General features: G+C 40.4%; 2 protein-coding genes across 4 annotated transcripts in view; one reads left to right on the top strand and one right to left on the bottom strand.

The window, feature by feature from the left end:
* Positions 1-10,011, top strand: part of ube3a (ubiquitin protein ligase E3A) — a 64,597-nt gene extending 54,586 nt beyond the window's left edge. For 2 of the 3 annotated variants that reach the window (XM_085999539.1, XM_085999541.1), the window contains exons 8-11: positions 861-1,016; positions 1,120-1,193; positions 5,161-5,304; positions 6,706-10,011. In XM_085999539.1, coding sequence (XP_085855665.1) covers positions 861-1,016; positions 1,120-1,193; positions 5,161-5,304; positions 6,706-6,826 — 495 coding nt within the window. In that variant the 3' untranslated portion in view covers positions 6,827-10,011. Of the gene's footprint in view, positions 1-860; positions 1,017-1,119; positions 1,194-5,103; positions 5,305-6,705 lie in introns of those variants that run through there. The other variant, XM_085999540.1, reaches the window with a different exon arrangement.
* A 7,219-nt stretch (positions 10,012-17,230) lies between these two features.
* Positions 17,231-24,661, bottom strand: LOC147112044 (uncharacterized). Its single transcript, XM_085999542.1, has one exon. The coding sequence runs from the start codon at positions 24,513-24,515 to the stop codon at positions 23,328-23,330; it is 1,188 nt and encodes a 395-aa protein (XP_085855668.1). The 5' UTR covers positions 24,516-24,661; the 3' UTR covers positions 17,231-23,327.
* Between the last annotated feature and the right edge of the window lie 810 nt (positions 24,662-25,471).

Below are 25,471 nucleotides of genomic sequence, written 5' to 3'. Positions count from 1 at the left end.
CTCTGACCTGATGCATGATGGCTGCCACCTTGCTGTTTGCCTGGGCTTTAAAAAAAGGAAAATATCAATTTGGATAAATTAGAAAAGGAGCATGAGTGGAAGACATACAGAAGAGAGAGAAAACAGAAGAGACGTGCAGAAAGAATGAGACACCTGGGAGACATCGCTACAGGGGCGAGAGAAAGTGAGAGGTATACAGAGAGGGTAGAAAAAGATAATGCAAGACAAGTGGCAAAACAGAGGGGGATAAAGAACTAGAGAGTAAGAGATAAATGGGACTCAGTTGCAGGAAGAGATTTTATTTTCCATATTTGAGCAATTTTTCGGGTGATCAGTGGGTAAAATGGTAATGTTTTGCTTGCTACCTTGCCTTATGCATCAACTTTACATAGCTCAAAGTTGCAACATTTCCAGTAACTATCTATTCTTGGGGTAACTCTAGCTTCTTTCCAAGATCCTAATACATTTAGGAGCTACTAAAAGCCCAGTGGGCCCTTCTAGTTTTGTAGTCCAGCCTAGTTAACTATGCCTAGACCACCCAATGCAAACCATGTTCCCCTTGAATTTGAGAACTTTATTGCAAAAAGGTGCAACACAAGAACCGTCCCAATAGTTGGGCATGCATTTGAGCGAAAGTTAAAAGATAAATGGAGGAACTCACCAATATGAAGAAGAAAGAGTAGAGCTAGCACTAGGAAACTTTTGAGTTGATGGAAAGAGTCAGAGAATGAGCCATCATTTACAGTACAAATAGAACTGAATCATGAATTTGTAATTGTAAATATACTTGTGCTGGATATACAGATGTTTGTTTCCTGTTAATATTCTATGTAGATCTAATGTGATGTTTTGTACCACAGGAATTTGTTGACCTTTATACAGATTATATTCTCAACAAGTCAGTAGAAAAGCAGTTTAAAGCCTTTAGAAGAGGTTTCCATATGGTAACCAACGAGTCACCACTAAAGTATTTATTCCGACCGGAGGAAATTGAGCTACTAGTCTGTGGAAGTCCGGTAAATCAGTATTTAAAAACCTTTTTCCTAAACTTGCTGGAATAGAGACCATGACATTTTATACTGTTAAAGTTGCTAATAAAGAGAGATGTCTCAAATTTAGAACCTAGATTTTCAAGCACTTGAAGATACTACAGAGTATGATGGTGGATATACCAAGGACTCCCGTATTGTAAGGTATGGTTTTAGGTTTACTCTCATTTTTATTAAGATTGCAGTTTAAAAAAAAAAGTTAACATTGTAACTAATTTCTTTCAGCATTGGACTGTACCTCCAATATTTGGTTCTCAAATAAAGTTTCTTGCCTTCTAGGTTTTGGTGTGATTGATCTCAATTTACATGCTGCCCTATAGGGTGCCATTTTCTAATATAGATCTCATGACTGAGTGCATCAAAATCCAGAAATCAAATCAACTGTTTCATTACCGATCACTGCCATTGGAGGCGAGTGGGCTACCACTCTCGACATCTTGATTACCAAAATGCAAACAATGGTGAATGATCAACTTAATTATTCTGAGCCAGTGTTTTCAAACATTTCTATGTGGGACCCCTTTCCAAATATTGAGGCACCCCTAGCGGCCCCTGTTACAACTTTCGAAAGACAATGGGCCACATTTGCTGAAAAAATAAGCCCATCTGAATGATGCATGCCGTTAATGTGCAAATCGACCAGCAACTTGTAACAAGGAAGAGAGATGTCGTGAATTAAGAATTGTCACAAATTGCTGGCTGATTTGTGCTGCTCTGCCGTTAGCTTCTTGAAAACTGTATCTTGCCCTTGACAACCCCGTGATTTTTGTAAAGTTGTAGCATTTGCACATTAATTGCCCATTAAACTCGCCACAAAGTTTAAGTTTAGTAATTCTCAGTTTAAGTATCGTTCCAGCGATGTGAGAATTGTTAATGACTGCCAGTCAACCTCTCTTGCCCAGAAAGTAAACAATTATATGTGTGGGCTTTCATTCCTTCAGGTTGTGAATGGCTTGAGATTTAAAAATGTCAAATTTCCTTTTTTTTTCCTCTCAATCCTATCTTTCTTTCTTGCTCTTTATTTCTCTTTCCCTACCTGATTTTGACTTGAATTCAACCACTCTTTTTACCCTCCTTCTCAGTCCTTCCTCTGTTTATTTACCACACCTTTAATCTCATTTGTTTAAGGAAATACATTGTTTGTCCTGTTGTTCGCCAAGGTCCCAGGCGCCCTGTTGCCCTCGCACTTCCAGCACCTTTATGGACAAATAATTTTAAAAACTAAAAGTGCACGAGCAAGTCTAAATAGCGGGGCACGCTGCGAGATGCCCGCTCCAGCAAAATCTGGCTCCTAATCGAATGCTGAAAGGAAAACAATTGTTTTTATTCTTACACGGCACCAGAAATAACTGCCAATAAATCAACAAATACAGAACACTCGCGAGATGGGAAGAAATCTGATCTTGTCGTACACTTCAGGGTCTTGGGGTTTCAGCCAGAGTTCATTTTGTTTTCCTATATTTGCAAAAAGAAAACTGGTCACTGAAGTGATTCTACCGTGACAGATTTGGCAATGTTGCATTGAGAGTCATCTCTAGTTGTTTCTTCCTCTTGGCCTAGAGTTTAATGTTGCAGAGGGAAAATTGATCATAACATTTTGTATGCTTAAAAATTAGGCATAGAAAACCCTATCTAAACTGTTGTACAACTGAACAAGATTTATTATTTGAGTATTTGTTTTCTTACAGCAATTGCTAAAATATTGGAGAAATGCCTATATGAGGACACTTTGATTCAATAGATTCTTCACGCATATTGCAATAAATGCTGCAGTGGTTTGTAAAGATCGCATATATTCAAATTTACAAACTTTTAAATTCTACGCCTAGTTCAAAAAAGTTGAAATGAGAAAAAGCATAACAGTTCGTTAACTGGAAAATAATGGGTGCCTGCAGTTGATCAATAACTTCAGTCTCATCAATATATCTGTTACTTATGCATTGTGGACTTGGGTGCGGGCTGTTTTATTTAGTGTTCGCATATTTTTTTTTTTTTTTAATTCATTGATGGGATGTGGGCGTCGCTGGCTAGGCCTGCATTTAGTGCCCATCCCTAATTGCCCTTGAGAAGATGGTGGTGAGCTGCCTTCTTGAACCGCTGCAGTCCATATGGTGTAGGTACACCCACAATGCTGTTAGGAAGGGAGTTCCAGGATTTTGGCCCAGCGACAGTGAAGGAATGGCGATACAGGTCCAAGTCAGGATGGTGTGTGGCTTGAAGGGGAACTTGTAGGTGGTGATGTTCCCATGCGTCTGCTGCCCTTGCATGTTGCGAGTAGTTAATGAATAAAGACCATAACATAATCACCACACATTTAATGAGTGATCTGTAGGTTTTTTTTAAATTGAGGATCCAAGTTCTAGGTTGCTGAGCGAAGTAAGGGTAGAAATTGCAGAGGTACTGGCCACAATCGTCCTTGGATACAGGGTGGTGCCAAAGGACTGGAGGATTGCAAATGTTACACCCTCGTTCACAAAAGGGGAGAAGGATAAACCTGGCAATTACAGGCCAGTCAGTTTAACATCGGTGGTGGGGAAGCTGTTAGAAACAATACTCTGGGAGAAAATTAACAGCCACTTGGACAATCATGGACTAATAAAGGAAAGCCAACATGGATTTGTTGAGGGCAAATCGTGTTTGACTAACTTGATTGAGTTTTTTGATGAGGTAACAGAGGATGGATGAGGGCAATGTTGATTTTGCGTATATGGACTTTCAAAAGACATTTTTTTTAAATACTACCTATTGGGCTTGTTACCAAAATTGAAGCCCATGGAATAAAAGGTGCAATAGCAGCATGGATACAAACTTAGCTAAGGGATATAAAAACAGAGTTGTGGTGAATGGCGGTTTTTCGGACTGGAGGAAGGTATACAGTGGAGTTCCGCAGGATTCAGTACTAGGACCACTGCTGTTTTTGATGTACATTAATGACTTGGACTTGGGGGTACAGGGCATAATTTCAAAATTTGCAGATGACACAAAACTTGGAAATGTAGTAAATAGTGAGGAAGATAGTAATAGACTGCATGAGGGCATAGACAGGCTGTTGGAATGGGCGGACACATGGCAGATATTCAATGCAGAAAAATGTGAGGCGATACATTTTGGTAAGAAAAATGAGACACAAGACGTGCTAAATGGTACAATTTTAAAGGGAGTGCAAGAAGTGAGAGATCTGGAGTTGTTTGTGGACAAATCTTTGAAGGTGGCAGGACAGGTTAACAAAGCAGTTAATCAAGCAAATGGGTTCATGGGCTTTATAAATAGAGGTGTAGTACAAAAGCCAGGAAGTTATGCTAAACCTATATAAAACACTAATTCAGCCCCAGCTCTAGTATTATGTCCAATTCTGGGTGTCCCACTTAGGAAGGACGTGAAGGCTTTGGAAAGGGTACAGAAGAGATTTGCTGGAATGGTTCTAGGAATGAGGGATTGCAGTTACGTGGATCGACTGCAAAGCTGGGGTTGTTCTTGGAGCAGGGCATGCTAAGAGGAGATTTGGTAGAGGTGTTTCACATCATAGAGGGTTCAGGTAGAGTAAATGAAGAGGAACTGTTTCCAGTGGCTGAAGGGTCGACAACCAGAGGACACAGATTTAAGGTGATTGGCAAAAGAACCAGAGATGACTTGAAAAACTTTTTGGATTTGGAATGCCCTGCTTGATAGGGTGGTGGATACAGACTCAGTAGTAGCCTTCAAAAGGGAATTGGATAAATACTTGGAGAAAAAATTGCAGGGATATGGGGAAAGAGCGGGGGAGTGGGGCGAACTGGGTTGCTCTTCGAAAGAGCCGGCGCAGACTTGATAGGTGAATGGAGACCATTATGAAGGACAGTATATTTTAATAGTGAGAAAGCAACTTCATCTATGAACGTTATAACTACTTCGTCCAACATGGCATCCATTTCTCATCAAATGGTCATTCACCAAGTCATAGTGAATTAATTTTGTGGACCTGACGCCTGAATTCTGAGTCTAAAAACAGGCTACCGCAATTATTGTCTCCAACCCACCATTGTTTATGGTTTCATGAGATAACCTTCTCTTTCAGAGTTTTAGTCCACTAAAGTGGTGAACATCATGATATTAACAAAAAATATTTTGTCAGGGAGTTCTGGGAAATCGTCCATGCATTTACAGAGGAGCAGAAACGGCTCTTCCTGCAGTTTACAACGGGCACAGATCGAGCGCCGGTTGGTGGCCTTGGAAAACTTAAGATGATTATAGCTAAGAACGGACCAGAGTCTGACAGGTAATGAGTCTCCTAGAGACATTTAATGCAGCTATCTGCTTCAACTCTAGTACAGTGTGTTTGTGTATACTTGTATTGCAAGGCATCAGTGGCTTCTTGCAGAACCTCTGCTTTCACAGATCATCGTTTTGAACAACTATGGATCACGCTGTGGTGTAGGCCCCCTGTTGGGAGTCTAGCATCATTGTTCTGACACCCTTTGTTCATTTAATGTAATTGGAAACTTTTCAGTTGGAGCACTGCAAGTGTGTGAGCTAAATGCATTCAGCTCACCACTACACACGTTTAGTCTTGCTATGTGAAATGTATGCAAAGACGGTTCTCTTCCAAAGGTGACTCTGGGTCAATGCACCACCTGAGGTGGTATTGAGCTATATAAGTAAGGAAGTTCCTGGGTTTGATCTCTAGAATTATAGAGAAATACATTGCACTCATCACACCTGTGCTGGCTCTCAAAAGAACCATTTACTCCTGCCCCATTCCTGCACCCTTTAAAACATTTTCTTTTCAATAATTATCCAATCCTATTAAAAGCTTAAGGATTCTGCTTCCATGGCTATTTCTTGTAGAACACGCCATGTCCTGACAACCATATACATAACAAAAATGTGTGTCCTATTGCCTTTCACCTTTTGGTGGTGATCTTAATTTAAGTCCTCTAGTTACCAAATCACTGACCAGTATCAATAGTTTTTTTTTCCTGATTTATCCTACCAAAACCCAGTATAGTTTTGAACACCTCCATCAGATCTGCTTTTAACCTCTTCTAAAGAATAGAGCCCCAGTTTCTTTAGTCTTCTAGTTAAGCCTCTCATTTCTTCTATCGTAGTGAATTGCTTCAGTACTCTTTCCATGGCTTGGTATCCTTCCTAAGCTAGGGCACCCAAAAGTGGACACAATATTCTAACTGGTTTAACCAATGTTTTGTATAGGTTTAGAATGACTTTCTTGCATTTGTACTCTGTGCCCCTATTTATAAACCCATGGATCACTTCTTTTAAATATATAGCTTTGCAAACTTCTCCCACTCCTAAACCTGAGTTCTACAGCAAGTTTGTACTTAAAGCTTATCAGCTTGCGGATGTTGGTAGACAACATGGAGATTCTACACAAATTTCTTATCTGCTCGGTTAAGTTCGATAATAGCTAGATGTTGCTAAGGACCCCATAAGCTAATTAAGGAAGTGAAATAAATCAGCCAGGGTTCCTGCTTCTCATTAAAACTCCTGCTTGAAAGTATTAGAGCTTGGCATTGTAATCCATAACCGCTGCCAGCAAGGAAATCCTGTTTTACTGGTGGCTACCTCAAATATTTATTCCTCCAACTTATTTTAGTCTTCATCAAATTAACACCAGTTTTTCCCCTATTACTGGACCTAATGTATCACTTTCCTCTTCCAGGTTGCCAACATCGCACACGTGTTTTAATGTCCTCCTGCTTCCTGAGTATTGCAGCAAGGAAAAGCTCAGCGAGAGACTACTAAAGGCCATTACCTATGCCAAAGGGTTTGGCATGCTGTAAAAGATATGAATGTAAAGCGTGTGATAAAAAGTAAAATTATGGGTGTCAGTGTCCCTGTTTTTTTTTTAAAAAGGCCATAAGATAGTCAGCTACAATAGTCATCCATGTCTGTGCCTCCCCTCCTGGGGACACTGGGCTGGAACAGCAGATTTCAGCTACTTGTATGAACAAATTTTTTTGTTAGTGTGACTTTCATATCATTTGCTTGTATGTATAGTAAACTTTTTCTGAATATTTATTTTAAAGTTCCAGAAAAAATTACTCAATCATATGTTTGTTACATTACTGAATTGAGCCTTTTTTGAATTTATAAGAGGAAATCAAATTATCCTGAATAACGTTCCTAGGATTATCATCAATGTATTTTTAAAATATGTACTTTTGTTTCCTTGTAGCCACTCAGTTCAGGGTGCACTTTTTTTCTTACCCCTCCCCCCCCACATCATTGCTTTGGAGCTTAAGTTTTGGAGTGGTTTGGTGCAAGTGCTGCTGTTCTAGTCCCAGAGAGCAAATTTTTACTTACCTTTTAGATCTAATAAAGATGGAAGGGAGAACCTGGAATGTTAACTGCGTTCTTGAGGTCTTGCTTTAGTTACAGCACAACAATTCTTGGAAGGTTTTAGAAAAAAAAATAAAAAGAAAAACTTCACTGTTGGTAGTTTTCAAGTCTGGAAATACATTTTCTGTTTAACTTTTCAACTCTCACATTGGAATGTTGGAACGCTGGTGGACAGGATTCTACTAACGATTTTTATTTAAGTCCACTGTTTGACATTTTCAGAAAACAAACTCCCACACAAGTAGAAAAGTTATTGACTTTATTGCAAAATTGTAAGTGGAATAAGTATGTGAAAGTGCCCTTGCAAGAATTGGAGCCGAAGTTTCATCTTTTGACTCTCCGAACAAATATTCAGAATTTTCTGTGCTTTTTTATCCTTATTTTTTTTTTCTTGTCCTTTTATCTGCTGTACCTAAACAATTTATTCTTCAGGAACAACATTGCGTTTAATCCTATAGGCCTTACATTAGTTCGAATGGAGAAAAGGCTCATTACATTTGAAATAGTATATGCTATGGAGGGTGTGGGTGCTGATGAAAGAAGGGTAAACAGCACTATTTAAACACTTTTTACTCATTGGCAAATGGACGAAGGATGTTAACATGAATGATACTAAATAAAGCAGACTAAAACAATTTCTCTTGTTTACTGGCACGATAGGTAATGACTCAAATTAACGAGAGTTCAGAATATTTTATTAAACACCTTTCTATATGTGAAACATAAGATTTAAAAAAAAAAAGTTTTCCAATATTGACGGTTGCAAACAGATCATGATGAAAGGTGGAGTAAGGATTTGAACACAAGGTTAGTTTTCCAGATTTTTTTTTTTACAGAAACAGGAATACCATCCCTTTACAATTTAATTTTAGAAATGCTTATTTCGTACTCAAGGAATCATCACGCCCTGTATTGAACTTGTTCATTGACTCCCCCCCACCACCATGAAAGTTTTTCCTCCCCTGTTAGAAATAAATAGAACTCTTTGGAGTTGTTTCAGATTCTTGAGATTCTTTGGAACATCTAATGAGAGGTGAACTTTTATCACTCAGTTCTGGGCTTCATTGGAGGCCTAGGTTTCAGTGATGTTCGGTCATATGGTAACTTAGATAACTGATAAAATCCTAAAATGACTTATGTACATCATTTTGCAGTGTGGTTCGTTTCTATTGAGATGTTTAATGGATTTTTCTTACAAGTAGTCCCCAACACTGATCAACTGCTGGACTACAGCTACTGCATTTTCTGTTCATCTATTTTTAACTTCTAAAGAGGCTGATGTACTGCATTTCATCTTGCTTTCACACATGACTAAACATTCCGTGAAGCAGCCTACTAATCAACGAAATCGCGCTGTGGGCACCAAAGTTGATTAAATCTGAGATTTGACAAAGCTTTAAACCTGCTCCATTTGATTGTACATTTTATGAAAACTAGGATTGGGTGTGTTCTGTACATCCGTTTTATTTAAAGTAGGTCCCACGTAATATAAGGAAGCTTCAGGAAATGCATGTAAAATGAGCTGTGCAATCATTGACTTTCTGTTGGTTAACCAGTTGTCTGACTTGGGTAGAAACTCGTCACCATTTGTTAGAATCTCCAACCAAAACTACCAGGAAATTACAGGAACCGGAGTAGGTCATCTGGCCCATTGCATCTGTTTTGTTAAACATAGCACCTCTTATCTTTTTCATCCCAGTTCTGTGCCCTTTTTCAGTATCCCTTATTATCCTTACTTTCCAAGTAAGTATCTACTTCCCTTTCAAACAACTCCATTGGTTATGCATCTATGACCGCCTGGTGCACTGCATTCTTACAACCCTTTGATGGAAGAATTTTCTGGGTTCACTTTTAACCAGCTTAATTCCAGTTTTAAGATTGTGTCCCCTCCAGGGTTCCCTTACTAAATCCACTCTGAGCTTCTGCCTGGAGCAGAGCAAGAACTATTCGCAGTCACCAGTGACTGATCTACCCCCTCCACGTGCCATTAATCAGCCAGGCTGACTAATAGTCACTGGAGTATTGAAGATTTCTCAGGTTCGTGTATTAGATTACTGAGTTTGCCATGTGGCATGTTCTTAGAATACCTAATACTAGAGTACACTGCGAACATAAATGTAGCAAACTTAAATTTAGTGAAAGCCTAAATTAAAACTAGGCTGCTAAAAAAAAATTTTACCTTTGCGCTCAAAGTTCAGTTTCTAAGAGGTTTATGGTATATTCACTTTTTTAAATACATTTCATAAACTTAATAAATTCAGAATAAATTGGCTGATGCAAACATATGTAGAGGGTTTGGCATAGGTGCTTTAAATATGTAAAGATCATTTAATGGTGTACCATTTCATTCTGTATCAGCAGTAAATTGGTTTCTTAATGTCAAGCTATTGATTTGATAGGTTGCTTTTTAATGTACTTGTTTCTATATAATACTGAGCTATGATTGTTAAACACTTTAATCTATGCAGGTACAATATTTTCTTGTCAAATTAACTAGACTCAAATTTAATGACCAGTTCAAGTGCATGCTCCTAAGTTACAATATTTTTGTTATAACCAACTACAGTACTTTTAGAAATTAAATTTACTACCTGTGTAGCAATAAATAGGTCTGTCCTTAACCTTGTTTTATTTGCAAACTTCATTGCACACTGATTTGCACTCATTTATTCAGTGCCTAATTTTATTTATTCTGTAGTTACATGTTGTCTGTCTAAAATTGATCATCCCCTACATGGCTGTCTGCAGGAAGGTCTGTTGATTGCTCTAAATCTTCCTGACTTTGCCGTTCCGCATAATGGGGTGCTTTTTCCCTTGGGTTGACTTAATATATTTAAGTTTAGTTGAGCGTCAGGACCCTGCAGTTTTAATTTATGTAAATTTTGCCTACCTAATATACTAAAGTAATAGCCTTACCCATGTCGAAGTGTGGGTCACCATACTTGTGTACACTTGACATAAATTCCCATGGTTTTCTATTAAATTGGACAGCTTAATGCTGCAATTTCATGTTAAATCTTGTACTCTTTACTGCACCAGATACTGGAAAGCAGCATTAAAAAAAACTGATGAGTGGTCATTAAGAAAAAATTTCCTGGCATTAAAAGATTATTTTATTTAAGGCCACATAAAAACAGACTAATGAGAATGCTGTATTCTTCCCTACCAATAAAAATCTTAGCAGTACTTCAATCTGCTAATGTATCTGCAAACATTCGAAATGATTGGGCCTTTTGGATTTTTAGTTGCAAAAAAAGTCTGGCCTTCATTTTTTTTGTTCCTAACCATTGTCCCAAGTCAGCATTCTAATATGAGCAATTCGAAAGAAAATATATATTAGAAATACTTTTTGGCATAGTGTGCAAACATTACTTTTTTTTTTTAAATAGCTTGAACTAGGGCTTGATGGGGGAAGACAAATCTTAAATGGCAAGATTGCAGCCCTTAATTGCATTTTGTACGTTATTAAAAAATATATATTTTAAAATGCCTTCATTCGGGGTTTTTTGCATTACCTATATAATTCATAATTTACATAATGTGTATATGTAAGTGCAAGTAGAGTTTGGTTAATTATTCTTGTAACCCATGTTTACTTGTCTAGTTTGATAGTCCAGTTATCTAACCATTAAGTCTTTCCTTTTAGTCAATGGCTGCTGTCCACATAGTTTACATTTTTGCTATCAAAGATCCCTGATTTATTAACTCATTTTAAAATTTAAATAGCTAGATTCAGCTCTGCCAGATGTATATTCACTTCAGGTTCTAGCTTAGCGCAGAAACACTACTTCCATGGCAGATAATTGAGTTAGCCAAAGATGTGCGGTTAGGTTGATTGGCTATGATAAATTGACCCTTAGTGTTAGGGGGATTAAATACGTGGGGATAGGGTGGGACATGTGTTGGTGTAGGGGTTACGGTGATCGGGTGGGATATGTGTCGGTGCAGGCTCGATGGGCCGAAATGGCCCCTATCTGCACTGTGGGGTTTCTGTGATTCTGTGAACATTCCAAAGAATGCCCTAAAAAAATCCATTAATCCAACTATTGGTCACGACCCTGCCCAAACCAGTGGGCTGAATAATTGCTCCATTGGTGCCAAGGTAGTTTATTTGACTAAAGACTCAATCAGGCAATTTCTTGGCACAGACTTTATTATTATCAGCATTTCTTGCAGTAATCTCGATCAACCATAACAGCAAATCTGCACACAATGTCATAATTTTCTGAGTCCACCATCTAGCATAAGTATGTGTCTTGAAAGTGGAGGGAATGGACCTCTAATTATGCATTTCTTAAAGAATTCCTTTGCTGTATTGTCTTCAGACAGTGGAAGTTTGTTCTAATGTACGGCCAGCTGTCTTGAGCTGGTTGCCTCTTCACCTTTGGCCTTGGAGTTCTTAGGACAATGAACCTGGCAGCAGCCCCTATAGAAACTAGTGCTGCTTTGGTATTTATTACATGAGATAGTGGGATTTTCCTGATTGTCAACTTTCCTTCATCTCAGGAGAGAGAGGTGTTTCTCTTTCAAGGTGCAGTATGGGACAACTCTTAGCTCAGGGTCTGTTTTGGAACTAGCATATCTCTCTCAATAGAAAGCAAAAATGTGCTTCCTGGTGTGAACATAGGTGAAGAGAGGAAAGGCAACATTGGTATATCCCAGTGCTAGTATGGGCTTATTGACTCAGATGCATCTGGTGTCACATTTTCATGGTAGAGGGAATTTCCACGTCGCTGCCGTAACTTCTCTAGAAATGTGGCAGAGTGGGAGCAGCTCCACCTAATGTGTAGACTGCTGCAAGGATTATTTTGGGAGTGACTGAGCTGCACTTCCTCAAGTTGCAAAGCAGCCTTTATTTAGCCAGCCAACTTCAAATTCACCAGTCATATTGAGTGTGAAGTATGACAAATTTCCCATCTGGATTAAAGCTATAGTGCCTCTAAACATTTGGGGGATGATTTATTCCTGGGAGCACTTTAGGTATGTATCGGGTTCAAAGGGTGAAATGATTCAAACTGACTCAGCCACTGCTCTTCAGGCGTGGGCTAACCTAGGGCTAAGCTACTGCAGCAGTCGGCCATGGGCATATTAAACCTGAGCCAAAATAGTAACTTGGCGTTCCATCATCAGTTTTCACATTTATAGTCTTGAGATAATATAGGCAGGTTATTTAAGTTGTACTATTGGTACATAATTAGAGATGATGAATACTAACATCTTTAAATACCCAAGAGTAGTTGATCTGTGGAACAAGAACTCAGCAAAAACAGCTGTTCCTTTTTTATTAAAGTGCTATATATTGGTTAGGAATGTTGTAAAGATAAACAGATGTAGAGACAATCAAATACTCAATGCAATTAGTTCCTCTATCGCATTGACCATGGAGCTCAACTGTGGAGAGGCTTATTGAGCTTGAATAATGAAGGTGTAAGTATAAAAGTATTATGGAGTTTTGACCATTGGGAAGACATTTTGCAGAACTTTCAGGTGATTTATTAGGTGGTGTAAACTCCATGATGTGGCAGATTGTATATCGAAGTAGCAGGTGTGCTGGGGCAAGTAGCCTTTTCTCATTCCATCCTGTTGGTTGATTTCAGGGTTTCTACTAAAACTTAAAAGGCCAATGGAGCTGGCATAGGGTGACTTAGTTCCAGATGGATACCACCTTGGGGACTTCAAATACACCAAGGGAATGTAAGCAATCCAAAATGTGAGAACATGAGAAGCCCAGTTTAGCATGTGATCTGTCTTTATCAAAAAGTGGTTTCCCTTTCAAATTAAGGGAGGATTGACTGAGGGACAAGTTATCCCTGACGAATTGTTCAGTGTGCCCAAGCGAAGTGGTTTCTGCCATCTAACATTTACTGAGTTATTGTCTTTCCTGATCGTTAGAGGGCACTCAAGCAAATGGAGGGACGTTATGGGGAACGCGGAGGTGTGGGACTAATTGAATAGCTCTAAGAGCTGGCTCAAGCACGATGGCTAAAATGACCTGTGCTGTAAGGTTCTATGATTCTAGTTGTCTCATCTCCCCACCTCCACTAGCCAGAAATGTTCAAGAATGGTGTTCCAGGACAGTCCAAAGATGTATAAAATACCTTTTCAGTAAAATATATTGCTACTCACTAGAGACATATAAAAGGACTCCATTGGGACAAGGTCATTCAGGGTTTTACTTTTATTTGCGCTTTCTGATGGTACCAGGGAGGATTGGTTCTCTGGGTTCTGAACGACTTCATTCTGGAATCCATATTTTCAACCTACAGATTATGCGGGCAGTACATCGGATAGTGTGGCTCTATAAAGTCAACTTGTATATTTTCATAAAAGAATGATGGAATTTCTAAACGCAACTAACTGAAGGGAGGTGTGGTTCTTGGAGCTCCTGCCCATCAACTTCGGCCCATTGTAATGCTAGAGAGAGGACCTCCTGTCTCACATGAGAACTAAGAAAGCTCTGTAGGCTTCCATCAACTGGACTCATTCATTTTCAGATTTGACAGCACCCCCCGCAGCTTAGATTTGAGGGTACAATTTCTGAAATAATTAGCTTGTGGGTGGATGGTAAACGTTTTAAGCAGTGTTTGCTATTGTGTTGCCATCCAGGAAAGCTTCTACTTTGAAGGCTTACAATGTGAACTGGAAGTTTGTCTATTGGTACTCAAACTACTATTTTTACTACTAACCTTGATGTGATGTCATGATATTGTTTGCATATGGTGCTAAATTGAGTATGATCTGAGCTCATTGAGTGTCCATGTTGCTATTACCACTTGTCTGTCAGGCACAGCAGTTTGTGAATACCCCATTGTGTCATGGTATTTGTAAGATGTGACCAAGTTGTTCTGGGGTCTGGGACATGTCTCTGAACAAATTGCCGTCAGAGACCTTTTAAATCTGTCGACTTATTTTTCTTTCATTTAGTCCTATTCTTGTCATGCATGGCTAGCAAGCTGCATGTAACATTATCTTGCCTGTCGTAATTCTTCTAATTTTCTTATAAATATTAGTACCGGAGTTAATTTTCACTTCCAGTTTCATCCATTAACAGAAATTTTTCAGTAACTTTTGTCTGAGTTTCTGAAGCAACATCACATGGCCAGTGACTTCACTAAACCCCTCTTTGGATGTTCCATGTGGAGTAGGCATTGCAAAATGGAGACTTGAAGATTGCAGGAAAAACTTTATATTCCTAGCTTAACTGGCCTCTGCATAAAATGCTTTCAATCAATCAAGTTCAAAACCACAGTAGTAGAGGTTGCTTGCATATCATTTTGGCAACTTCACAGGACTTTCTAATGCTTTAAACTTTTGAACAAAGCTCCCCCTACCTGATTAGTTACCAGATTAGTCAATCGAGCCTGTTGTTTTTTCTATAGATAGGCTGACTCCAATCTCATTTTCCAACTTAATAAGGAAAGATCGCTTTCGTCTTTACCCTGGTTGTGTTTTCTTTTACAAAAGTTGCTTTACTAAAGTGTTCCTGTTTGAAACACCAGTGGAGCTCTGCTTTTCCAAATGAACATGATTCTTTTTAGAAAACTCACTATTCTATACAATTGGAGTGAGATATATCCTTCAATGGAAAGGATGCGGGTGTCATTATAAAATCAGAAAACAAATTTCCTGTTGGCAAAATTATTGTTCACACTTGGGTGAAGAAAATGTATGGTTTCTTAAGCACACGTGAATTATTTTAAGTACTGAAAAACATTTTACTACTTCTGAATTATAAAAAGTAATAGCTTAAGAAATAGTATGGAAGGTAAATAAAGTATTAAGTGATATAGTAAAGTGAACCTAGAATATAACTTCAAGGTAAGTCGGACGGGTAGGACAAGAGGACAAAAGTTTAAATTGGTGAAAATGAATTTAAAATTGGAATTGGAAAAGTGTGATAAATGTTGAGAATAATCTAGATCAATGAACCTATGAGATACAAAAACGGATGGGAACAAAAGAAGCTTGTCCATTAAACCTGTCCAAGTTACAGTCAAAGACATTGAGTATTTAAAATGAAGCTGGAGCCGAGGCTGCTTGAGCTGAAGTATTAGACAAAATTCAATGGATCAAGTGTGGATAAAAGCACTCCAGGGGGAGAACAAGATAAAGATCAAACTCATACACTTACTATTCTGGCTCACACATGAAGAATGGCCACTTGGATGAGGCACAAATGGGCTGCCACACCTATGAAGCGCTAATGCAACATGAATCTCTGTCTAATGACAAACTGATGACTGTCCTTGGAGTAGTTCAGTCCCTTTGGGGAGAGGAATGGTTGAAGACACTTTTGGTCACTGATTTTTTTGTTGTTAGCTAGCTGTCTTGACAGTCATTGAAACCCATCATCATGTGTATGAGACTCCAAACCAATCTACTGAGAAATGCACAGGTAAGAGTTTCTGTTTGCCCAATATGGAGTACAAACACTCTGCCCTTAGGACACACCCGACTTACCTAAATCCAGAGAGCTGGTTGATGAGAACGAGGGCTTAGGGACCCTCAAGTGTGTGAAGGATTGCTGGGATTTAATCACCAAAAGCATCTCTGTTGCCTCCTTTCAAACCTGAAAAGCCCAGATTTCTCTAGTTCTCATAATCCTCTGATGTTAAGGATCGGCCTTGTGTTCTTTACTGAATTGTCTCCAGGCCTTGAATGTCTGCACAGTTTCAACATGACTTCTTTAATTTATACCCTACTGTTTTGACTGGAGTTCAGTACCCTATCTTCTGTATATTATTGCACCACAGTGATTCAGCATGTTAAGTTTCAAATCAACAAAATCCCCAATTTCTCTTTCAATTTCACCATTAGCAATTTTGACAGCACAATGCCTATGTTCCCATTTTTCACTTACTGTCTGAAGCGTCTTAACACCCATTTATCCAAAGTTTCCCCACATAACCCAATGGCAATTTTTGTGTATCAACTACATTCTGTTTCTCAACTTTCGAAAGACATTCTAAAAATTATAAGTAGCATTGTGTGCACCAGGAGAAACTAAAAGGCCTGATTCTTAATAGTGGTAGATTACTAGGAACAAGAATAGGCCATTCCGTGCCTCAAGCCTGCACTGCTGTTCAATTAGATCGTGATTGGTCTATACCTCAACTCCGTTTATCTGCCTTCCCTCCAAATCCCTTGTTACCTTTCCTGAACAAAAAAAAATCTTTCAATCTCAGCCTTTAAGCTCCAATTGTCCCAGCACTCGGGGGAGAGAATTCCAGATTTCTACTACTATTACTGCATTCATTCTGAGAAGCTGCATTTTTGAGGCAATGCCCCATGTCAGAGTAGGAATTTTGCTGCTTCCTTTCCTCCATCCCACTCTATCTGAATGTTCTATGGTGCACCCATTAGCCTGCCTGAATCCAAAGTTCATTGGCAAGTATTGCATGTGTGTTTACATCCACATGGTATACTGGTGAACGTCAAGTCAATTAGAGCGTGCTCCTTTAAAATTAAAAAATCTCAAAGAATCATGAAAGACTGTCGAGTGCCAACTCTCCTCCTCAACTGTCCCCAATGATTCCGAATGGTACAGAGCTAGGAGTGAATGCAGCCAGACCTGTGATTACATTATGGAACTGAAAGTTCTTGTAAATCATATTAATCTGAAGTGCTCTCTTCTGCGATTTGGAGAAAAATGGGAATTAAAACAGCAGGGTTTAGACCGAGCCTGCCAGTTTTCCTGCAGAGGATCACTCGGTATTTACAGCTGGTGCTTGCCATTTGTGGATAGAAATGAAGGTCAGTTTACCATCTTTGCATTTTAAACTTTTCTTCATTAATTTGCAACCATTGATTGAAATAATGTTACAAAATATGTTTTGAAAGCCACATTTGAAGCTTTATTTCATATACATCAACTTTACAATGAATATAGGTGGCACATTATTTTGGTCATCTGCTATATGGTGAATTGAGAGTTCTGAATGCAACTAATTATGAAATGCCCTTTGATATTTGTTCTTGTTTCCTGCAATTATACCTGTAGGAGGAGCTCTTGTCATTCTAGTACAGAATGAAACAATAATTTGACTGAACTCTAACTGTAGGAGTAAACATTTCAAGGATTGAAATCACATCACAACCTTGGTCTTTACTTGAATATTTTCTCTACCCACTGTAACTTAATAAATATCTCATCAGGTATTGTGTAGGGGTGAGTAATTGCACCTCAAAATTGAGTTGAGGACTATCTCAAATGTGGCTCTGGTAGCACTCTTGCTCGTGAGTCAGAAGGTTTTGAATTTAAGTTCCACTCGTAGTGACTTGAGCAGGTAATCTAGGCTGACACTTCAGTGCAGTACCAAGGGAGTGCTGCGCTCAGAGATGCCGTCTTTTGGATGAGATGTTAAACCCCCCATCTGCCCCCTCAAGTGCATGTAAAACTTCCATGGCAATATTAGAAAAAGAACGGGTATTCTCCCTAGTGTCCTAGCCAACATTTATCCCTCATCACTGAGGTCGTAAGAGGTACTATATAAATGCAAGTTCTTTCTACGGATTAATCAGCAGAGTCCCTTCAAATTTGCATTTTGGAAATATTGCCACGAGCCTTTTTGCTCTGTTCCTTTATTGACCACCTATAGTTTTAAAACCATTGCATTTTCAAGTAACCACTTATTTAATTTAAGTCTTGCTTCACTATACATAGTAAAACCTAATAAAGTGAGCTGTGTGGATATTTTGTTTTTTTTCTCTCTTTATTAATGAGAACAAGGGAAAGCCATTCAATCAAGTAACCCCACATTTCCACAGACTTTAGACGATCTGCTCCATTGTGGACTCTGCTCAACCCATTTAATCTGCAAGTATAAGATCTGAAAAGGTTCTGCTACTTCCCGCATCAAATGGAACTTCACAGTATCTGCCCGCTTTCATTATTCAATCATTTTCCATGACATTACATTCCTATGGTCCCAACAGCTCAGAAGCAGTCATGTTCAGCATAGCTTTTAATCATTTCTATCTACACTTATCTATAGAATCTACAGTTCAAAATAGGTATTCAGGCAGCTCTTTTTAACTATATTAGTCGTTTTAGCTACAGATATGCTATACATTCAGTAAGGGGAAAAATCTTCATTTTTCAGTTTTACTTCATCTTTATTAATTATCCTCCTCTCGTCTACGTGTGCCACACTCAGCATTTTAAAGGCCAGGACCATCTCTTCTCTCAATTTTTACTTCAGAACCTTCTCCAATGCCTCAATGTATAGAATGGCTAGATTCAATTAATATTTGAATTTGTACCAATTGCAGATGTCCTTTAAGATAAGTGGTTCCTTGCAGAACACCATTTTCCACTTCTCACCACAAGTTTATAACTATCTTGGCAGGTGAGTACAGGGAGCTGGTGCCTGTTGCTGGAAACACAGTAAGTGAGTGGATGTTAAAATAAATGATTAAAACATAATGGTCCATTACACGGTATCCATTTCCTGGTAATGAGAATGCGCCCAGTTCAATGATGAATTGTTACTATAGTTGTGGGCTGTGATATTCATCCGTTACCTAATTAAGTTTGAGTTTTCCCAAACTTTTTATTTTGTACCTCCAAATGTAGCCACCAATCAGTGGAGATTTGCATCTCCTTTGAGTGGGCTGAATTGGAACCACAGGGACCATGAGTGAAAGAATAGTTTTGTAGTCACTGCACAGTTCAACCATCTTTCAGTAGAATTCTGGCCAGAAATTTAAAAAAAATAAATTTATTGAGTTCTAGTTATCAAAATAAAATTAAAAGCTTTCTGACTTTTTTAAACAAATGGTTAATGTCTAAAGTCACACTTATATGTGCAACCAGTTACAATACTGCTTTTAGCCTAGGAACTAGTTATATTTTTAAAGGGAAGTCATTCTGTAGTTGTAGGGCAGCAATATCAACAAGCACATGCAGCGTTGTCCATGTTAACATACTTTTTGAGGTGAGTCATTGTATGGAAGTCAGGCCCAGCAACAAGGAAACAACTAACAAAAAGTTCCAAACTACCCCACCTCTCTCTAGTTTCCATATTTTTAAATACATTCTCTCTCATTTTTGTTAGTCTATATCACCTAAATGTGATCAGCCTTGCCTCTGAGGCAGAACGTTGTGGGTTCAAGTCCCACTCCAGAAACTTGAGCACAAAAATCTAGGCTGCCACTCCAGTGCTGCACTGTCAGAGGTGTCGTCTTTCAGATGAGACATTAAACCGAGTCCCTGTCTGCTCTCTGAGGTGGACGTAAAAGATCCCACAGCACTATTTCGCAGAAGAGCAGGGGAGTTATCCCTGGTGTCCTAGCCAATATTTATCCCTCAACCAACATCACTAAAGCAGGTTATCTGGACATTATTGCATCGCTGTTTGTGGGAGCTTGCTGTGTGCAAATTGGCTGCCACATTTCCTAAATTACAACTTCACAAACTACTTCATTGGTGCTTTGGGATGTACGGTGGTCGTGAAAGGCGCTATATAAATGCAAGTTTTTTTTTTCAAATTACAAGACAAAGGGAAATCAGCATTTGGTTTCCCCAGGTAATGACTATCTCCAATAAGCGAGAATCTAACCACCTCCCCTTGACATTCAATGGCATTACCAGCACCGAATCCCCCACTATCAACATCCTGCGGGTCACCATTAAGCAGAAACTTAACTGGACCAGCCATATAAATACTGTGGCAACAAGAGCAGGTCAGAGGCTGGGTATTCTGCGGCGAGTGTCTCTTCTTCTGACTCCCCAAAGCCTTTCCACCATCTACAAGCCACAAGTAAGGAGTGTGATGGAATACTCTCCACTTGCCTGGCTGAGTGCAGCTCCACCAACACTCAAGAAGCTTGACACCATCCAGGCCAAAGCAGCCCGCTTGATTGGCACCCCATCCACCACCTTAAACATTCACTCCCTCCACCACCGGCATACCGTGGCTGCAGTGTGAATCATCTACAAGGCTTCTTCGGCAGCACCTCCCAAACCCGTGACCTCTTCCACATAGTAGGACAAGGGCAGCAGGCGCATGGGAACACCACTGCCTCCGAGTTCCCCTCCAAGTCACATACCATCTTGACTTAGAAGTATATCGCCGATCCTTCATTGTCGCAGGGTCAAAACCCTGGAACTCCCTCCCTGACAGCACTGTGGGAGTACCATCACCACACGGCCTGCAGCGGTTCAAGAAGGCGGCTCACCACCACTTTCTCAAGGGCAACTAGGGATGGGCAATAAATGCTGGCCTTGCCAGCGATGCCCAGGTCCCATGAATACATTTTTTTACGCCCATCCACATGCTGCAATGCTCAAAAGAGCACCCTTCTGTACTTGCGAATTTGTTCCATTTCTCATGCCAAACATCTCTGTAACCTTTCTGAGTGAAACTGCCATTTTAGTATCAATTAATGCCATATTATGGATACGTTTGCTCTGTGAATCTACTTCGATTAGAAACTGGGTTGAAACTGTCCCGAGAAAGAGGGGTTGGAGATATTGGCCTGGAATTTGCGGTTGCAAAGACAGTGAAACTGTTAGCGTTCGCATTCATTATTCTCAACCTGACAGCAACTTCTTGCATCTGCACATGCGCAGTTAAACGTGGAAATCCAGAAGTTGCTGCCAGTGATTCCCCACTCCTCCACAGGGTGCGCTGTTAGTCCTCGCAGTTGGAAATCTTAGAAATCACTGAATTGACATGAACTTCCACTTTTTACACTCTAATCTTGCTGTAAAAGCCCCCGCAAATGTTAAGCCTTGTTGAATGAGGTGTAGCTGGGTTTTAATGGCATACTATGTCATAATTACTGCTAAACAACCTCTCTGTCCTGAAAAACTAATTTTATATTTGTGGAATGTCAAATTTCTCCATTCCATAATAAAAAGTCCATAGATTTTTAAAATAATAAAAATAATTTTTTAATTTGTTTATGATATTTCAGCTTCTACCTTAATCCCATGTGTATGTCCCAATCTTTATTTCGCTTTCTGTAAAATTTATAAAAAGTGAATGATAAAACCTGATTGTTACTTCCTGGTTTGCTGTCTGTGAGAATTCTTCAGTGTCATTGGCTGCATAGCCTGCTTGATGCCATCACTGTTGCTGGATGCCAGAGATCCCTTATAGATGATGCCAGAATGAAATTAACATCGGGAACAACAACTTGTATTTATATAGCGCCTTTAACATAATAAAACATCCCACGGCGCTTCACAGGTGTATTATAAGACAAAAAAGGTGAAATCCACACAACAGAGATCTTTGTGGGAAGCTTTCTTGGAGGTCAGCGGCGAATGACATCATTTCACCACTGAACGCAAAATTTGGGCCATTCTTTGTTATCGCAGTAGTCTGGGCTGGATTCAAACATGGTTTCCAATGTGAAAAGACAGTTCTTCAGCTCAGTCGATCATCTAGTCCTTTGGTAATATATACTGAATACTTAATTACTGAACTTTCAAGTTTTTAATAGCCATCAACTAGTGGTAATAATAAAACTGGACCCCCGCCCCCCCCCCCCCAAATCTGCCTGATTGGTTCTCAATCAGGCTTCCAATTGAGTGCACCATAGCTGGGTAGGAAGGGGCAGGAGAGAACAATAATCAGAAGTAAAACCCACCCCAGTCTATAAAGTAAACCTATTGGTCAATACCCACACTGTTCTTCCAAGTCAGAAAGAAAGACTTGCATTTATGTAATGCATATATATTTATTTAGGGTGTCCTAAAGCGCTTTACCAGTCAGTCAAGTACTTTTCAAAGTGCAGTCATTGTTGTGGAAAGACAGGAGAGGTATTACTAGAAACAAAGTAGCCGAAGGCTGGAATTTACAGTTGGCCATGTTATAGTATAAAGGATTTACGTTTTTCTCTAGAACGACACTTATAAAAATAATAATTGGATGTTGAGGACTTTGGAACAAATCGAGGAGTGCGAACGTGCGAGAGAAGCGCAATTTCTATTTATAAAATTCGCCTCTCCGCCGTTAATGGGACTGTTAACTCATTGAGTCAATGACTCAGTTAAGATACGAGAGAGAGGGGTTTTGAAACGTTTATGCTATAATAGCTCCGATAGTAATTCCCAGGCTCAGAACATAATTTGTAACGTATTCCAAGAATACAGTGTGTGAACTATGGCCTTGTGTAGACCTACCAGTTATGATACTAATAAGGACAGCATGCAGGTAATTTGACAGATTCAACCCGACTGAGAACTCGGAGTTTTAAAATATATTACAACACCCTCGTGTAATTAAAATGCCTAGGGATGAAATAACCGCAATTTCTACCAGAAAATAAGAAACGCAATATGTTAAGGGATGGCTTGATTTGGGTTGTTGGTGAATAAACCAGAGGGTAGTAAATCTATGGAATTTGCTACCCCAGAGAGCTGTGGAAGCTGCAACATTAAATAAATTTAAAATAGAGATAGACATTTTCCTAGCAGATAAGGGAATTAGGGGTTACGGGGAGAGGGCAGGGAAGTGGATGTGAGTCTAGATTCAGATCAGCCATGATCCTATTGAATGGCAGAGCAGGCCCGAGGGGCCGTATGGCCTACTCCTGCTCCTACTTCTTATGTTCTTATGTTCTCTGCTGCGGGTTCTCTCCAGAGCACCAAGACGTCAGAAGCAACATCTGAGGAGAGACTGGATAGGCTGGGGTTGTTTTCTTTGGAACTGAAGAAGCTGAGGGAAGACTTGATTGAGGCGTGTAAAATTATGAGGGGCCTAGATAGAGTGGATAAGAAGGACCTATTTCCCTTAGCAGGAGAGGTCAATAACCAGGGGGGCGTAGTTTTCATGTAAAGGGTAGAAGGAGTTGAGGAGAACTTTGTTCACCCAGAGGGTGGTGGGGGTCTGGAACTCACTGTCTGAAACGGTGGTAGAAGCAGAGACTCTCACCGCATTTAAAAAGCATTTGGATATACACCTGAAGTGCGGTAACCCGCAAGGCTACGGATCAAGAGCTGGAAAGTGGGATTAGGCTGGATGGCTCTTTTTCGGCTGGCGCAGACAGGATGGGCCGAATGGCCTCCTTCTGTGCCGTTAATTTATATGATCCTTTCGAGCAAAATTCCCAGTCGAGTTTTTTAAAGGTAATGCTTCGATGATTCACTTCCTTGCCGACAAAATCCCAGCCGGCCGTATCTTGGTCCAGTTCCCGCAACAGCTCCAGGTTCCTGCTTGGAGGTGTTGGTATTGCCGTTGCTCGGAGTTTCTCCGAGTAGTAATCGCGCAGCTTCGTGCCGCGTTGTTGGACTGCCTGGACCTCTTCGATAAAACTCCTCACCCGATCTTCCAGCCGCGTCTCTCTGGTGAGACAGGCGTGGATCTCCAGCAGAGACGGCCTCGCTTCCCGCTCTCTGATGTTAAGGAAAAGGTTGAGTGCAGATTCCCGACTTGCCAGGCTCTCGGTCTTGCTGCCCTTGGGTCGGGAGCTGCCCCTGTCTGGCTCTGACGGGGCTCCTCCCGCGTCTGTCTCAAATTGCTCCGACTGGCTAAAAATAACCGACTTAACTCTCGCACTTCTGCCTCCCTCCTCACGTTGCTCTGTGTAATTCTGGCTGGGTTCCGTGTACGGGCGGTGGGGCAATAATTGCGATTCCTGTTCAGGGGAAACTAACAACGTGGTCGTGTGTGGTCTCAGCGCAGGAGATTGACTCATCCCATTCTTCTCATCTCCCCCCTCAGTTGCCCCGGCCACCGCTGTCCCCGCCCTGCTGCTGCTGCATTGGGAGTCCGCCTTGACATTCCTCTGGTTTCCCTTCGTGGTCAGACCGCTCGAGTGAGGCTGGGGACTCTCGCCGCCGGCTGAGGTGTGCCTGGAAGCCCCTCGCAAGATGCCGCTCACCGCCGCCTTGCTGCCGTCCGTCACCGTGGTGTTGAAGCAGGAGAAAGCGCTGGACTTCAGCTGTTGGACCAGGTCTCGTCTCCCCATCAAGCGAGCGTGGGCGAGCTCAGAGCGCCTGAGTTTGGTTCGAAACCGATTGTACAAAACCCTCTGGTCGAGTGTGTAAGAATCTGCCACCTGCCTCTTCAGAGAATCCAAGGCGCGGAGTCTCTTCTGCAGTAACATTTCCTCCTTCCAATTGATCGACAGAACTTGCTTTGACTGTTCAATTTCCCTCACTCCGCTTCTCTGCGCCATTCTTCACGAAATGTGTCCAAGTGTTGGTCTATCTCTCAGGTTTGATACGAATTCTATAAAATTCCCACACCGGTTTTCTTCCCTGTGTTCCAATATTCTAAATTCGAGGTATTCCCTGAAAGGTGTTCGTTCCCTGGTATTCTTTACTTCCAGCCAGTGGTCGCACCCCGACCGAAAGATAGTAATTCAATCCCTTTAATGTTATTACAGAGTTGACAACAGTGCAAAAGGCCAATCCAATCGCGCCTTGTCGGTTGTTAGGGAGGCAGAATCTCACGTCTCTGCCTGGGAGTATAAACACTTTACATTCTTGAAACCGCGAAAGGCGGGCGCTCGTCTGAACTCAATATTCTGAGGACAGTTCAAACTGAGCAAGGTCCCATCAAAAATTTCCGCGTTACCAAGCTGGGGGAACTATTCCAAGTTATAGACACACTCGTTCAAATATTCCGAAGTGTAACTAAGAAATACTGGCACCAGGTAACTCTGCGAAATATGATCCCACTCATTATGTCTTTATTTGAACAGCAATGGACAATATCCTGGCTGAGACGAATAGCATGGATGCATTTAAGGCAAAGCTGGATAAGCACACGAGGGAGCAACTAACAGAAGGGTCTGCTGCAACTGTACAAAAGCAAAATACCGCGGATACTGGAAATCTGAAATAAAAACAGAAAATGCTGGAAATACTCAGCAGGTCAGGCAGCATCTGTGGAGAGAGAAACAGAGTTAACCTTTTAGGTCGATGACCTTTCGTCAGAACTGGAAAAAGTTGGAGATGGAACAGGTTTTAAGCGAGTGCTGGGGCAGGGAAAGGGGGGAGGAGAGGAAAGAACAAAAGGGAATGTCAGTGGTGAACCTGTGGAATTCTCTGCCACACAGGGCAGTTGAGGCCAATTCATTAAATATATTCAAGAAGGAATTGGATATATTTCTTGCGGTTAAAGGGATCA

This window comes from Somniosus microcephalus, chromosome 10 (assembly GCF_052327205.1).
Source record: "Somniosus microcephalus isolate GS21.2 chromosome 10, FLI_Smic_1.0, whole genome shotgun sequence".
Taxonomy (NCBI): Eukaryota; Metazoa; Chordata; class Chondrichthyes; order Squaliformes; family Somniosidae; genus Somniosus; species Somniosus microcephalus.
The sequence above is the reverse complement of the archived record's forward strand: the minus strand, read 5'-3'. Positions and strand labels throughout refer to the sequence as shown.

What these genes read in the sequence shown, in the direction of transcription:
- LOC147112044 (XM_085999542.1), bottom strand. Translation starts at nt 24,515, where the DNA reads ATGGCGCAGAGAAGCGGAGTGAGGGAAATTGAACAGTCAAAGCAAGTT.